Below are 13,442 nucleotides of genomic sequence, written 5' to 3'. Positions count from 1 at the left end.
CCATGTCTAGAGAATACTGCACTTTAACCCAAAATAAATGTTTATTCAACAGCTTTTCACCTGCTTCTGTTGAAATGGTCATCCAGATTCCTTTGGAAATTCTGGCAGGTTGTGTATATTGTTACCTTGAATGGTTTCACTTTTACCAGTTTTAGTCTCCCAAACTCTATACTTGTGCTGATCATGGGTGAATGAAATAATTTTCTTTCCATTTCTAGTCCTATTTCATCTAATATTCCTTATTCTTTATAATGAATATATTTAATGACTATATATATGTATGCATGTGCTTTGTCAGTGATTAAGCATGAATGTAATTTGAAACTGTAGTTTCTCTGTGCTCTGCATGTGCAATTCGGTGCTACAAAAGCAAGTTGGACGATGCCTGCAGTTACAGAACTCTGAACTGGGGACACACTTTTCAAAGCTAATATACAGCAAGAGGGCCCTGGCTTCTCCATCCCAACTAGTTAGAGTGTTCTGTAGATAACTGCACACTTTGGCTCTAGAAAGCATGTTCTTTGTGAGCCACGCTTCACCAGTTGCACTCTGGAGTGGCTTGATACATATGGAGTGTTTTTACAGGAAATGTCCCAATCTGAGTTATGAGGCCATTCATTTGGGTAAATTGCAAGGGAATGTACACAGTGCTGTCAACTTGTCTGTTATTAATTTCCTCTTTTTTAACATGTGTGCACAGTGTGTATATAAATATACATACATATATACACATGGGTGTATGTATTCATACACATACACATATATACATGGGTGTATGTATTCCCAAAGCAGGGAGAAGGAAAAGCTGGAGGAACATGAAGGGGTCCTACAGTCAGCTGCCTGAGCCAGGGCTGGGGGGCTGCCAGGTTTGGCAACATTCAGAGCCTGGAATATGTCAGGGCTCAGAAAGCTTTAACTGTTGACTCTTTTATGTGATTTGCTGCGTTGTTTCCTAATGTTGCATACCCTGTGATGAAAACAAAACCCCAAAATTTTCATTAATGGTGCTTCACTGCAGTCAGAAAGGTAGATGGATTTTTCTGGTGGCTGTGGGTAAAAAGCCCACAACAAACGTGTTTCAGAGGGCATGAGTAAGTAGTTATGCATGGCTGTATTTTGCCTAGCCACTCAAATGACAATTTCTGGAAAAGCCAACTGAGTTTTAGTTATCTAATGATTATCATGTCCACGTCTAAACCTCTCATTTCAGCAGTAATGCTGTACTCAGGCAATTGCAGTTGAAGGAAACACACAACTGGGCTTTATAAGAGCCCATTCTCCTCATGGCAAATCTGTGTCCGAGTCTTTCCTTATAAATGTAACGGTGTCACTGTGTGTCATGGAGACAAAACTAATGATGGATCCACATATAAAGCAATAATTACCCATTATTCTGGTTTTAAGTAGGCTTCCCCTTCATGAGCATTCTCCTTGTCAGCAATGCCAAACCAAACATTCAAACATTCCTTTCTATCTCCCACCCCCTGCTTTAACTCTCCAAAAGAGTTTACATTTGAAGGGGAAAATATCATTCTCTCTTCTTTACTTGGAATTAACATTGCTTAAGAAAATTTTTAAGAATGTAAATGGACTTTCTGGACAGTGCTGACATTTTTGTCTTTCATCAGTATGACCTTATTCTGAAAGTTCTGTGGTTTTCTTCTATAATGAGGTCTGAAGTTATTTCTTTGAAAATATGCAGCGAATCCAAACATATTACAAGTACTTTACAGAAGAGGTGTAGCAGCCTAATGGGAGTTGATGCATACTAATTTCTCTGCTCTTAGCCAAACTGGAAGAAAAACAGCAGTGCTTTTAAAAGAAAATGCACAAGAGAATAAATTTGTGATTTTAATATTGTGCAGAGCAGCATTTTGTGGTTTGTTGTTTTTTAGTTTGTTTTGGTTTTTTTTGGGGGGGAGAAGCTTTCACAAACATGTTTAAGTGCAGAGAAGAAATAGCTCTGAAACAGCTGACTTTGAATAGCACTTTTCTGTATTTATACTCTTGAAAAGCATTGGGCTGTTCAGTACTCTTGGATTATTTGCATTTGGATGCACCTTATCTCTATCAAGTTGTCAGGGTTTACATTGCATACTGCTTATGTGAGTTGAGGAAGATGTCATTCCCTATCTCAGTGCCTTGACTTTGGCCCTACTCAGAGTTAAAATACATACAAATTTAATTCTTCCCATAGATAATAGTTTTTTACTGACCTTAAATATAAAGACTATCTCTGCAAGAGGGCTATAAAGTTTTCATTTAAAACAAAACAAGCCCTAGAAAAACCTTCATTTTTATCTTAGTCCTGTGGTTTCAAGAGAAACTACCCTGCGTAATAGACAGCCTGATGTCCTTACTAAAGCCGATGGCAAGGTTGTTTCCTTTCTTCTGACTACTAAGTGTGACAAAGTTAGTGAACTTTAGTTGGGTGTCAAGAAATTTCCTGAAACAGAAAGGAAAAATACAAAAAGGAAGTGTCAGAGGGTGAAATGCCTGCAGACATGGTAAGATTGTTTCTACCATCATTAGATCCAATTCTTCAGATGTGTTGGGATTCATTGGTATGTTATCCATCACTCATAGGACTGGATCCAAATTAATTTAAGTCTTTGCATATTATAGTTTATTTTCACTATTATTTGACTTGTTTGCTGTAATTGGATTTCTTGAGTTCCAACAATAGCTTTGTTTCCTTGCGGCCTGTTTTGATTTTATTTCTTCCACTGCTTGAGCCTATGGTGAAATGATGGATTTGCCCAGTGGTCTTTTCCAAGATGATGTTTAGTGGTATGCCAGGCAAAGGCATCAAGTAAAAAGAGAAGTGTCTTTTTAAGTGCTACACAACCTCTCTAACAGAAAAACAATTTGGAGGAGGCTTACAACCTCTAAAAGCAGGTACTAGGGGCTCTTTACTATATATGCCAGATGCAAGTCTGGAGGATTTTTTGTTTGTTCGTTTGTTTTGCTTGTTTTTTTCCTGTATAAGAGAGAATTGGGAATAAAAGCTGACTGTTAGGATGCTATCTTATTGCTCGTTTGCTTGTTTGGTTTTTTTGATATCTGTGAGCAGAGTGGAACAGCAGCAGCAATCCTCGTCTTTAACCAGAAATCTTAAAACTGTAGTTGCTGAGCATCAGAGGCTTGAATATGAAAAAGACTAAAGAGGGACAGAATGTGAAAAAGACTAAAGAAGGACTCTTTGCGTGTATGCATCTCTCTGATTGTTTATTAGCCAAATCAGCATCTCTCCTAATTGTAGCAAAGTTCAGAGCTTTGAAAGGAATTTGAGTAATTCTGCGATAAACAATGCTGAAATTCTTTCCTCTTCAGTTTCCTTTTCTTAACCATGTGCACTATAAAGCAGTCTCTGCTATTGAAGAAGTTTGACAGGTTCGCATTCAGTTCCGGAATGTTTTGGAATTTTTCTTCATTCATTAAGCCAGAACTTTTGGCCCAGTAGTGAGGTTTAAGCTCTGCAGCTCACTAGAACGAAATCATAGAATGGCTTTGGTTGGAAAAGATCTTAAAGATCATCTAGTTCCAGCCTCCCTGCCATGGGCAGAGACACCTTCCACACGACCAGGTTGCTCAGAGCTCCATCTAACCTGGCTTAAACACTTCCAGAGATGGGATATTCACCACTTTTCAGGTCAACTCCTTCCAGTGCCTTACCACCCACAGTAATATATTCATCTAAACCTATTCCCTTTCAGTCTGAAGCCATTCTCTCTTGTCCTCTCACTACATGCTCTTGTAAAAAAATCCCTCTCCAGCTTTCTCATAGGCTCCCTTCATGTACTGTGCAAGGCCACAGTATTGAAGCCTTCTCTTCTCCAGGCTGAACAACCCCAATAGTCTCAGCCTTTCCTTCTAGGAGAGGTGCCCCATCCCTCTAATCAACTTGATGGCCTTCATATGGACTTTCTTCAACAAAATACAAGACCTAATGCATTAGTAGTTGTATTTCTCTTGAGAAAGGTGCAAGAAGAGGGGATGCTAGTGACCAGTCAAAATACCTAATGTAGATTAAAAAAAACCCAACAACTTTATACTTTTCTTCCCACAAAGTCTCAACAGTTACCTGGAGTGTGTAGTTGGAAGGGTGAGTGGTGAGCAAGGCAGAAGTGCAGCTGTAAATCCAACATTCAGAGACTGTAGTTAGGCATTTATGGTAAAATGACTGTGCAAATTCTCACAGTGTCAGAGAATTTGTTGAAGGGAAAGTCGGGTATTCTTTTCTGGCAACTGTAAGGGTTCTGGCCATGGGTTTGTCTGCTACCACAATGTGAGAAGTTGTACCCTAAAATCCTGTCGTCGCTTTGATGCTGTAGCTGGTGTAAATGCATAGTGCTTTTTGTGCTGTTTCTGCACTTGATATATGCATTACTGAGGAGTCACAAATTAATGGTGCTGGAAATAAGCTCTTGTAATAAAGAAAATGTTGAAATGTCTTGTCTGAGTTGAGGCATTTGGTTTATTTTTAAATAGGTTTGTTTCAAATTCACTTTTCTTTGTGTGGCCCTAATTAGCACTTCACAGTAAAGTGGTATTATCTAAAAATGAAATCAGAAAACAATGTAAGGAAAACTCAGTTAAAAGATTTTATCTCTAAGTGTCAGTAAAGAAAACTATGCTGTTGGTTGGTTTTTGCAGAGTAACTGCATGTAATGCATTGCATGGGGCCCCTAATTTGCTCTGAAAATGCTTTGCTTAGAATACATTGTGAGCTTTACTGTATGCTTGTTGAGTAGCAGATTTCTTCGAGTAGATGACAACAGTGTTTTGTGATAACGATAGCTGTTCTTGGCAGCTGTGACTTGCTACTGCTGTACTCAGAACGGTCTGTGCTGGGACTTGCCTCTAAGTCCCTGAATATCTTGGGACTGACCTGCTTATCCTGCTTTTCCTTGGTTTTCATCAGTGTATGTCAGGCATGTCCTGTGCTGAGCCGTTTTACCTAAGTCTGTCTGTTTTCTCAAGCTTAGATTCAAAAGAAAGTGTCTGAAGTGACAGACCTTCCATATGTAAGTGAAACATGATCTTTTGATGGATTTAATTTTCTTTGTTTATGTTGGGTTTTTTTAACTTTAATGAAGACCTAGAAGAGCTGCTGAGATTAACTGCACTGTACAAAGGCATGAGAGAAGCAATATGTTTATATAATTCGAAAAATGCCCAGTGCTTTGTAAAATAATTCTGTTCATTCTGATTTTAGGTAGTTTTGAAATAAGCAAAAGGTGGTATAGCAGCTTAGCTGTCAGGCTGCCCAACCCCAAATCGAGACTCGAGCGATGAGCACGGCACTTCAGAATGATTTTTAACCCTCGCCCGACACGCTGAGCAGGAGGGAAAGAGAGGTTCTGCTGCAAGCTCTCAGTTTTGTCTTGCTGTGCAGCAGCGAGTGCCACCTGCGGGAACTCTGCTGGAAGCGGTGCCTGGCGGCTCCCAGAGCCAGCATCCCGGGAAAGCGGCATCCCGGGAAAATGCTCTCATGGCTTCCCAGCGCCCCAGAGTTCTTTTCTGTCAGCTTTCTGTAGCGCAGCCTGATTATATGTGTGAACAAAAGAAAACATGCTAAAAATATATTTTCAAAAATACTCATTAATGGTTCATTTTTCCAGAAAAGCAGCAATGGTTAATTACGCTAAGGAATTTCCTACAAACTGCACTGACGTGACTTGAGTTTGGAAGACAGTGCTTCTGCTGAGCTGAGAAACTACTGTGATCAGCACAGAGTTAATACATACATGCAGGAAATACATGCATTTCATCAATTAAAGCGGATTTCTTTCTGCTTAGGCTTTGAGCAGAAGCTTCATGAACGTATTTGGGGAGTGTCAGTCAAGGTTTTGATCCCTTTTCCTCCTCCCACAAGACCCTGTGGGGAGTTTTCCTCTTTGTTTCACTTGGCATTGAAGCAGCATATGCAGTTTTAAGTAAAGAGCCTTGCAACATGGTTGGACACAGACCAAACGTTGAGTATGGCTCATCTTTTCAAGAAGTTCTATACAAAGTTTGAAGGAGAAAACATTGTGTCACATTCCCTTCTAGACCTCATATCCGGTGTTACTTTGTGAAAAATACTCTGTCTTGCCTTGCAGACTGAAACATGGTGATTAGCTGCTGAACTTGATCTTTTAGTGGGTTTGGAAAACCATGACCAGAGCCTTGGAATAGCACTGGGAATGGATTCAGAACTATTGGAGAGAGGGGAGGAGGGAGAAGACATATGCGTAGCAGTTAAACCACAGAGGAGCCAGACAGCTTATTCCTTACTTTAGAACATTTATGATGTTTTTCACATTCAAACATGGTGAATTACAGTAAACCAGAATGAAAGTGACAAAGGGATTCTGTGATTTGATCTTCGCCTGCTGGCAAAAAGTTAAGTATTTTGGATTGGAGCCACAGTATGGATGATTAGCTCCAGAAACTAGGCAGAGGATGCTGTAGATTAAATATGTTCTGAAGAAATGGGTAGGAGAGAGAGTGATGTTTCACTGTGGCTTTCATCTGTGGGCAGATGTCTAAAGGGGGTTTTGCTCCTTCTTGCCAATATAGATCCAAGGGTCTTGTTTGGACCAGCTCGTTTCTTGCTGCATTTGTATTAAATGTCACAGTTACTGCCTTTCTGTGGAAAAGAAAGTAAAAGGATGACCTAGTTTGGGAATATCAGCAAAATGTGTAGCATCTTACCAAAAAAACCCCACAAAATCCAAACTTCAAGCTCCAGCAAAACCCCTCAAAGTTGGAACATTTTAATGTGTGTTGATGTGCAGAGGGGGAAAGACTGGAAGATTTTTGTGGGACATTGTTGTAAAAGGGAAGCTGCAACTCACATCTACATCCAGAGTGGTGCTGGAAGGGAATGAAAGGAGCCATTAGAATTCTGTGCAATTTTGAAGGAGTAACTATGAACTTGAAATAACACTTGAATCTTAAACAGGTACTGCCATCTGACTTAGGAAGGCTGAGGGGTGGGGGTGAATAGGAGCAGAAATGAGGGCTTGGTTTATGTCCTCATAACTTCTATCCCTTAGGCCAATGTTATTTAGGGTTTCTTTCAGTGTCACTTCTTGGTTCATGTGAAAGAACTCTGTTAGTGTTAGCATATAAACTTGGTTTATGGTTTATGTGACCTGGGATCAAAGCTATTCTCGTGGGGTTCAGAGCAGCAGTGCATCTGCTCCAGAAAGGATTTTAGAGGCAAACAAATGGCAAAAACTAGATCAGGGACAGATGTCCTTATTCTCCAGCAAAGATAATATGCAGTGTTTAACAGTCGAATGTCAAAGTCTGAGTGTGTTGATGTGAGTATGAATTTTGCCGTAGCCATCCTTGGAGTTTGGAATTCATCCTGAAACCTGAGAATGTGAGTGCGGGTTTTGGGGTTCTGTGCATTGTTTTGCATTCAGAAATGCAACATCCAATACAATTCATCCAAGAAGGGTGGCCGTCTGTGCAGGCTGTCTCTGGGCATCCAATTGTCTTTATTTGTTTACAAAATATTTCATGTCAAAAGATGTACTAATATCTATTTTATTTCTGCCCCTCTTGCACCCTTTTTTCTTTTTAAAAATTTTTTTATTTTTTGATTGCAGCAGAAAGAGCTCATCTAGATATTGTTTAAAAATAAACCAACAGATAACTTTTCTGTTAGCAGCAAAGTATGTAATGTAGAATTTCAGGACTTTAGTTGTTTTACATGTATTGATGTGTATATAAAGCACTGACTGCTTAATCTGTAAAAGGCTGCATTTAAAATTGTAATAAAATACTGTAAGGGAACATGTATTTTGATTGTGACTAAAGTGACCACAGTAGAATATTTTATTAATGCTAATTGTGTCTATGGAAGATGGGGGAGAAGTGCAGTATCTGTTGTTGAAAAGTGACTGTATTTGACAAGTTTCTGAAGAAATCCAGTCAGCTTCCTTAAATATGATCACTTCCAGCTATTTGGAACAGATGTAGACTAGGGGCCAGGGGTTTGACACAAAGGAGGAGGTTCAGGTTGGATTTTGGTTAGTGATGATCATTGTTCAACATAAATACATAGCTGGGCTCCATAGTTACATCTGCAAACAGTCCTGTGATGAACAATAGTCTCTTTCAAGAGCTTGGTGCTTTTTTGAGAATATAGCAATAAATTGCTGAAAGAACAAAAGTGGAACAGAAGTCTTCTCTCCAATGAAAATTTGTCTATGAAACTTTAAAAGTGAAAATTGTGATACTTCGATTAGCATTGATTTTGAATAGTTGAAAACCTTTACTGATGGTTTTCTTTTATTTGGGTTTTTTTGCAAAGTACGGTAAATTAAAGAGACAAGGAATATATTTGCCTGTGAAACACAAGTAATTAGTATTTTTGTGAGCATGCTTTTTAAAAAGTATTTTTTAGCAACCCATGTGCTATAAATTTGAATGTTTTACCAGTTCACCTACACTACACTATTTGTTTAGATGCTTTTAGATGTGTTTAAAGGATCTTATGCTTTTCATAATGCTAAAGCTGATTTGCAGTTTTTAGCAGCTCAGGATTTTAAAGGCAAATCAATCAATTGGAGGGAACAAAAATTTTCTTGAGCTAGGACCTCCCAGTATGCCTGTTTGGGTGGCCCTAGCTGATTATGGCCCATGAAAATGCATGGTCATACATCTGACTGGTTTTGGTTGCTGTTGAAGAGTTTTGCTTAACTGAGAAATGTAAACAGTATAGCTCTGTTTATTCATAAATTATCAATGCACCTATATTTCAAGTTCTCTTACTAGGATGTTCTGTGAAAAAGTGCTCTAAGCAATAGGTAGCAGTTTTGACTGATGAATTTAAAAATACAAGGTACCTCATGGACTACTAGAATAGCTGAACCTGAGATTCAGAGACAATTAAAACTATTTCAATAATTATATTGGAAGGGTCTACCTGGAATGTTTTTATAAGGTGCTTAAAAACTTTGGAATACTACTACTAATAAGATGGTCTGGATAAGTAGAAATTATTTGTATAGAAAGTGAGCAAGTATAATTTCCTTTTACAATTACTGTTAGCAAGCTTGTACCCCAAATGCTGCTTGTCTACTGGATTTTACATGAGTTCAGCTTGGCCTTACTGCAGAGACAGAGATATTTAGTTTCCTTGTCTGATGAATAGTTTTTGTCAGAGAAATCTCTTAGATTAAAAGGACGAACTTTATAAATAAAGGAATGCTCCACATTGACTTCTGTTTTTTGAATAATTTGAAATTTGGTGTGTTACAGAAAACAGCAGCAGAGTTCTGTATTTCTTTTTTTTAAAGTTTTTTAGTATATTCTGTGATTTCTAGCAATAGCATGGAACTGGTTTGCATTAATGAGGCAGAAAGGGGGAAAAGTATATTTTAAAATATATAGATTTGTGTATTTTTTGAAGAAGTCATAAAATACTGTTCTGTGCTACATTACTGGACCTCAGTTTTTAGATGTAATGTTTGCAATTGACAGCGAATTGGAAAAGTGTTGAAGATTGTAATATGTTTGCACCTGGTTTTACTATTCTGGTACAACTAATCTCCTGAAAGCTTCAGAAAAGGGAGCAACAAATTTCAGACTGTTTCATTACAGAAAATCATTACAGACAGTGACAAGAATATTTGGGGAAAAAAAATTCTTCATGGAAAGGGTTTTTCAAGCATTGTAGCAGGCTGGCCAGGGGATAAGTGGAAACACCATCCTGGAGATATTTAAAAGACATGTAGATGTGGCACTTAGGGACATGGTTTAGGAGTGGACTTGGCAGTGTCAGTTTAACAGCTGGACTCGGGGATCTTGGAGGTCTGAGAGTTTCTAGACATTGCTCTGAAGATGCACTTTTCTAAGCACAGAGGCTGACTTTCTTAACCTGTTGTAACTGTGTTAAGCCCTTGCTATCACGTTTTGTAATGCAGAGCTGCTGAACTGGTAAGTCTGTAGAAAACCATTAGTGGGAGCATAGCTTTTTAAATTGCCATGGATTATCCAAATAAGCTCTTGAAACAGAGTTGTTGTAGCTGTGGCAGGTCTGAACCTGTTCAATAAATACCTTGGTTTGTGTGCAGTAATTGAATGATCCAGCTTTCAAGTTACTGTTCCATTATTAAAAATGACAAGGTCATTCAACGCCCATTTGAATCCTACTTGGTTTTGTACTGGGAATGATAGGTCATGCTCCATAGCAAGGGATAAGCACAGGAACTCCATTAAATTCGGATAAATGACTCTTAGGGTGTGTCTGACTTGCAGTAAAATTACTTTCTGGTTTTGAGTTTTGATAACAGAAAAGCAAGGCTATCACTTCCTTAGAAGGCCAAGCAGAAAAGGCTGACCTACTTTAGACAAGAAAAAATTTGACTTACGTAAATAAAAATCAGGGCAAAAGATGCAAGAAAAAAAGTCTTTTTTCACTGTTTGCATTTAGCACCTCTACAAATTGTCAGTAAAGAAGCCCAAAATTATTTTTGAGACTACTGATTTTTTTTTGTCATTAACATGTCAGTAAGTGATTCTGTGAACATTTTCATGGTGAAGTTTACTTAAGATATTTATTTCAAGTCTATGCAACTCCAACCAACCAAAACCAGAAAACAAATATGTGGATATCCATGTTTTTCCATTTTAAACATACTGTTTCCTGAGTAAGTGATATGAAATTATTTATTTAAAATATAAAATTTAATGAAAACATTGTATTTTAAAATTAATCACAGAAAATAAATATAATATTTATTGGTGAAATTTCTTGTTTCTAATACCTTGTGTGATTAACTGGTTCCTATCAACTTTATTAGTAAATCACTAGATAACTGGAATTCGATTTAAAAGCTGGTGCAATGTTCAGAGAATATGTAGTGCATCACTGAATGCAGAGGGTTAGACATGAGCTTGCCAAGTTTTAGAATTAGTTGGTGTATTTATTCTAGCCAACTGCTTAGTGATGATAAGCATAGATAATTAAATTTGAGTAATCTGTTTGAAGAACAAATTTATTTAATTGTCTTCTGGAGAGAGGGTTCTGTTTTACAGCAGATTTGTAAAGGAGTTAGGGGACCCCTAGATGTTTATAGTTGTTTAAAACCTCTGTGGTGGGCACACTTGTTGGATCAGTTTGTGGCACTGCCCAGCTGTGGTTTATGAACTCATAAACCCAACCCTTCAGGTGGATAAGCATTACAACTATACTTTTGGGGGAGTTAGAGAAGATGTTTAGCTGGCTAGTATTTTACATATTTGTGAGTTAAATATGACAAATATATTTGCCCTAGATAACACACCTGTAATACTATTTTATGACTTAAACAGCTTAAGAAATCCTACAAATTTTGTGTAGTTTGGTTGTAATGTAAACCTAAGCTTTTTATTGGACACTAGGGCAGAAATGTTTTCATTTTATGTCTGAGGATAAGATTCAAAACAAGCTATATTAATTTGAAAGCAAAGAAATTTAAGAAGGGAGGAAAAAAGGGCCATTTATTGAAGTTCGTTCTCAGTTCTGCTGCAGGGTTATCCAGGGAGATCTCCCATAACTCTGGATCTGATGTCTGTCTTGAAAACTGCATTCCAAATCAGCTCTTCACCTCAGTGTTGTTAGAAAGTAGACGACCCCTTCATTAGGATTTAAGGCTGTACTGTGAATACTTCAATGCTATGCTGTACACAGCACTGAGCTGTGTGAATTGTCAGCTCAGGTGAAGGCCCTGTCCCACCTGGCACACAAACTCCTTCAAGCCGAGAATCTTCCCTGTTCTGATTTGTCTTTTCTTGGTGCATCCTGTCTGATCTTGAGGCTTTCATTATGTAAAATGGAGTGTCAGTGTTGCTGGTGATGGGATAAATATTCAAAGGTGTTAAAAAGGTGGGTACAAAATCCCAGCCAGTGCGTGGTGGCCACATGTTGACCATTGCCCAGTACCACAGAGGGTACATAAGGTTACTCTAAGAGAGATGTGTTCACTGCCTTCCTGAGAAGCCTTCTCTTCTCTGCCCACTGCTGTGTTGGAAGAAATATTGGTGCTCTACAGCCTAGTGAAGCTTAAAGTTAGTGGGATTTTCTGTTTGATGCAGGCTGCTGTGACCCTCTGGATGGTCACTCCGTGGTTAACTTCAGCAGTACCTGAGTGTAAGCAGCTCTTCCATCCCAGTTCATAGACCTCTCACTAGAAATTAGCTGAGGCAGAAAAACATATAAAATCAAAGAAGTTCATCAGATGTAATTAGTGCTTTCAGGTATGAGAGGGTCCTTTTGTGCCTGCCTACCTGGTAGTGCATCCAACTGAGAGCCTCCTGAATGGTATTGCAGTTAATCCCATGAGAGTTTTGTCTGTTTACACTTCTTACATGCAAACACAGAAGTGATGAAAGCTGAAAACCCATCCTTCACAGGGGCCATGGAGCAGGGGAGTGCCTTACTGAAATGTGCTGGTTTTGATGGAGAACTCTTTCTTTGCTTTGTGTCCATTAGGTTTTACTAAGCCTGTGTCTGCAGAGATGCCAGATAAAACACCAGGTGCTACAGAGCCTGTGCCCAGAAGTGAAGGTTAGTGGTTTTCTTCCATTTTTTGACTATTGAAAAAAAAAAAAAAAAGAAGTGTTGAGATTCTGTGAAGAATTTTTTTGATTCTTTGAACTTAAAAACTGGGTTTCCCTTACTGGCCTTAAATTTAAGGGAGAGATGAATTAGTATTATATATACATGTTTATCTAGATAGCAGGACATTTTCACTTGTCTTTGAGTAACCTCTCCATCCCTCCGTAGCCCATCATCCATGACAATACTAAAATATATAATAATGGGGAAGGACCAGTGCACTGCTAGGATTTCAGCATTGGAGAAGATGTTTTGTTCCATTTGCTAAAGAGATCTTGTTAAGTGAAGCCTGTTTTTTGTATGGGATACTTGAGTCTCACAGAACCAAAGCTGAGATTTAAGATGTGGATTGATTGATACAGGGAGAAATTGTCTGTGTGATTTCCACTAAATCAGTGGAATCTTGAAATGCTCAGTTAGAGCATTTTGTTTTCTCTCAAGGTCTATTAATTTTACATTCCCACACCTGAAGGTTTGGTACTTGATTTCAGGAAAAATTCATTATTTGAAAACAACTGTAACCTTGCTAATTTGATTCCTTCCCCAGAATCATTGCTGGATGTGTCATTCCAATATTTTATAAAAATTTGCTATTTCATGTGAAGATTGTGAGGTGTTTCTGACAGTATTGTGTCAAAACTATAGTAGCTCTTGTATATCCTGTCTTTTTAGATCACTGCTGTCCTCACACAAGGGCTATATTAATTCAAATGTGGGGTTTTGTTTGACTAAAGCTTGCAGCTCTGGCTTGTTCTATGCCTCAAGACAGATATCTCAAAATTTAGTTTTAAGCATTTTTGTGGATTTTGAACCTCAGTTTTGGCATTTGAAAGGCAAGGAG

The 13,442-nt window shown here is 38.3% G+C and overlaps 1 protein-coding gene across 4 annotated transcripts in view; it reads left to right on the top strand.

The window, feature by feature from the left end:
* The window catches only part of PLEKHG1 (pleckstrin homology and RhoGEF domain containing G1), a 126,479-nt gene that overhangs the window by 27,213 nt on the left and 85,824 nt on the right, over positions 1-13,442 (top strand). For all 4 annotated transcript variants that reach the window (XM_088161729.1, XM_014874195.2, XM_088161730.1 and 1 more), the window contains one exon: positions 12,476-12,550. In XM_088161729.1, coding sequence (XP_088017855.1) covers positions 12,502-12,550 — 49 coding nt within the window. In that variant the 5' untranslated portion in view covers positions 12,476-12,501. The remainder of the gene's footprint in view (positions 1-12,475; positions 12,551-13,442) is intronic.

The sequence above is a fragment of the Sturnus vulgaris genome, chromosome 3 (assembly GCF_052056855.1).
Source record: "Sturnus vulgaris isolate bStuVul1 chromosome 3, bStuVul1.hap1, whole genome shotgun sequence".
NCBI classification, from domain to species: Eukaryota; Metazoa; Chordata; class Aves; order Passeriformes; family Sturnidae; genus Sturnus; species Sturnus vulgaris.
The sequence above is the reverse complement of the archived record's forward strand: the minus strand, read 5'-3'. Positions and strand labels throughout refer to the sequence as shown.